We start from the raw sequence: 3,005 nt of genomic DNA, 5'->3' as shown, positions 1-3,005 counted from the left end.
CGTATCAAAATTCGGATCCTCGTCAGACTCATATTGGAGCTGGTCGACAAGGCGCTATTTTTGGTCATCGCGAAACTGCTGACGAAAGTTGTGTACACGGGCCATTACTGTTCTTGGCCGCCTGCGGTTGCTATATAATTGAGCATTCTTTTGAAACGACGAATTTGATATCTTCGCGCGACTTTTGTTCGCTGCATTCCCGAGATATGAACGTAGAGGATACGCATAGTAACTTAAGGATTTACATTGATACCGCGATTAATAGGATAGGTAGTGGAATATGGTATTGTCATATTTGCGCATAACTGAACATAGCATTCTGTGTTCGTCATGTTCCCGTAGTATCGAAGATTTCGAGCCAATGCTATGTAGCGAAGAAGACTCACAACAGCAACGCTACAGCTGCTACCAGCACATCAGGTGTACCGGGGAAGAGTTGCTTGATATCACTGGCTTTGCTGAGCTGCCACCAGACGCGCAACAGACTCTTCGTGATTGGGCTCTGTCCAATCCTACGAGTTTAAAAGGGGACGAATGGGCAGTATCAAATAGTGAAAAAGATCCAGGTGCTGATGCTTCTGAGCATCCCGTTGTAGCGAACGACACTAGCATCAAACCCAAGATAGAGTTTACAGAGGTCAGATCTGACAGAAGTGTGAAGCGACCATGCATAGATAAAACCACAGCTGTGGCGAAGTATGCGGATAGCGAGAACGGTCACGAACTGTCTTCACTGGCCCGTGAGCTTGACATGAGCTCGAGCACACATACAGACGTTACACCCCATTTGCAAAATGATGGAGACCTCCACAGTATATCGCCCGGCCTGATTTATATGGAACTCGAGATCTCAGCAGAAAAAATGCCGCAAAATCCAGCTAATGCACCGGCCCTGCAGGCTCCACCAGACTATCCGAGTAATTCTGTACTGAACACATCAGTGCTTAAGAGCAATCCCGATGATATTGAACGGTCTATTGAAAGTTGCCCACCATCGATGCGAGTAACATCAGGTGTGATCGCTGAGATCCGTGACAAAAATGACAGAGACGCTTTTGATCAAGGGCTCGTCGCAGATGGAAATAATTCCGCCCATTGTCTTGCGCAGGGTACAAGTGGCCTTCAACCCCGCTGTTCAAGCCGATATATATGCCAACAGACTGCAGGGGCAGCACCTGAAGCACCGGAAGCAACACCAGACTGTCGCTCGGAGAGCAGATCCACCAGCGAACAGACGCGAACTGTTCATAGTGGTGTACACGGCAGCCCTAGAATATCAGCGGGTACCATGCGCAGTATGAGTAGGGCTGGTGAGCCCTGGGGGACTGGCGAAACAACTATAATTGGGGACAATTCCGGTACAATTGGGGACAATTCTGGTGATGACAATTCCGGTACAATTGGGGACAATTCTGGGTCAATCACGACGGGCGCATACCCTAAAACCCGCTCGAGTGGTCCTCCTGAAGGTGTTGATACGAATACTAACAGCGCTCTACAGTGTACCGCTCCCCGTGGTACGCACACACACAATACTATACCGAACCAAAGGCCGGCTATTGCGAATACGTTGGGCAATCCAAAAGCTCATTTGTATTGTCAAGCCAACGCCTGTTGTCGTACAGGCCATTCAGGAATGGCAGGTCACACCTACGTAGACAGTGCTAATACAGTGAATTGGACCCATACGTACGGAGGCAGTAACATGCCCAATCAACAACTGCACGGACTGATACCACCACAGATACACGAGAAAGGGGACTACGTGCAGGACAGCACAAGAGCACCGTTTTGTACCGGTTTGCTGCAACTGGGACAACCCTCCGAACCCATTGTAGCCACGAAGCTGTGGCAGCTGCATCAGCAGAATCTGAAGCGTCGCGACGATCTGCATAGGCCACTGAATACAACCTCACCACTACCAAGCGTCTGTTGTACCAGCAACACGAGTACAGTGCACGCCCGCCCTGAAGTTAAACGGGCACAAAGTCCGTCACAGAACACCCATCCACTGCCACTGCCTCAGCTGACCCACAATCTGCGATGGTTGATAGACAACACCGATGTATACCCAATCTCCTCCCAACAACCCGAGTTTCCACTCGGCAAAATTCCGTTGTTCGACAACGCCTCCCCTCCAGCAGCCACTGGTGAAGCCAAGGCCGAGGCCTCAGAGAGTGACTCAGATGTCTCAGTCACCACACCGCCTATCCTGGATTTGATCCCGAACTTCCCCAGTTGGCGCGAGTATGCGCGGTCCGATGCCATCCTGCAGGACCCTGTTAGTCTCATCAAGCAAGTGCTGAAGCGGTTGGGCCTGGTAACCACTGGACGCAAGTCAGTGCTTATCAGCCGGATCAGAGAAGAGGCCGGCACCGAGCGCCCGTTTGCTGAACGCATGCGCGCGAGACACTTTCAGCGTACCCGAGCGGAGCCCAAACCGACCACAGTCACTTCAGAGGTGGAGAGGGGTGTGATGCAGTTGATTGAGGAAGGGGACTTGTACACCACGGCCAGAGATGATCTAAAGGCGATGTGCAAGCGTTTGGGATTGCGAATTGGGGGCTCCAAAGCACAGATTGTCGCCAGATTGCAGAAGTACCAGGCGTCGTCGGCAGTGTCTGAAACGTAGTGTCAGAAGTGAGTGACATGACAGGCACATGCAAACGACGCGAGGTGGGTGGTCTACCATGGCTGGAAAAGTGGCTATACAACAGCAAAGGGCAGAAACAACAAAGGGCGCTGTAGCAGGATCTGGGCTTTGCTTTGTATTAGATACTGACGTCGTAGTTTTGGCGTTTCAAAGAACATTCTACTATAGAGGTATACATGAATAAATACACTGATATATTAAAGGTACCCAGACAGAACGATAGAGCGTTTAATATATTACCGGATACGATATAGAGATAGTAGTTCAACAACATTGGAATGAGTTTTCCAACTTATAAATACTTGGCTCTCGCCCGAGAAATTGAAATACGGAATTCACGAGTATACAATAA

General features: G+C 50.0%; 1 protein-coding gene across 1 annotated transcript; it reads left to right on the top strand.

The window, feature by feature from the left end:
* Positions 1-361: 361 nt before the first annotated feature.
* SARC_12372 (hypothetical protein) lies at positions 362-2,862 on the top strand (the record flags this gene model as incomplete). Its single annotated transcript, XM_014293522.1, has 1 exon — positions 362-2,862. One exon carries the CDS (start codon positions 362-364, stop codon positions 2,630-2,632), a length of 2,271 nt encoding a protein of 756 aa, XP_014148997.1. The 3' UTR covers positions 2,633-2,862.
* Positions 2,863-3,005: the final 143 nt, after the last annotated feature.

This window comes from Sphaeroforma arctica (assembly GCF_001186125.1).
Source record: "Sphaeroforma arctica JP610 unplaced genomic scaffold supercont1.2255, whole genome shotgun sequence".
Lineage (NCBI taxonomy): Eukaryota > Ichthyosporea > Ichthyophonida > Sphaeroforma > Sphaeroforma arctica.
The sequence above is the reverse complement of the archived record's forward strand: the minus strand, read 5'-3'. Positions and strand labels throughout refer to the sequence as shown.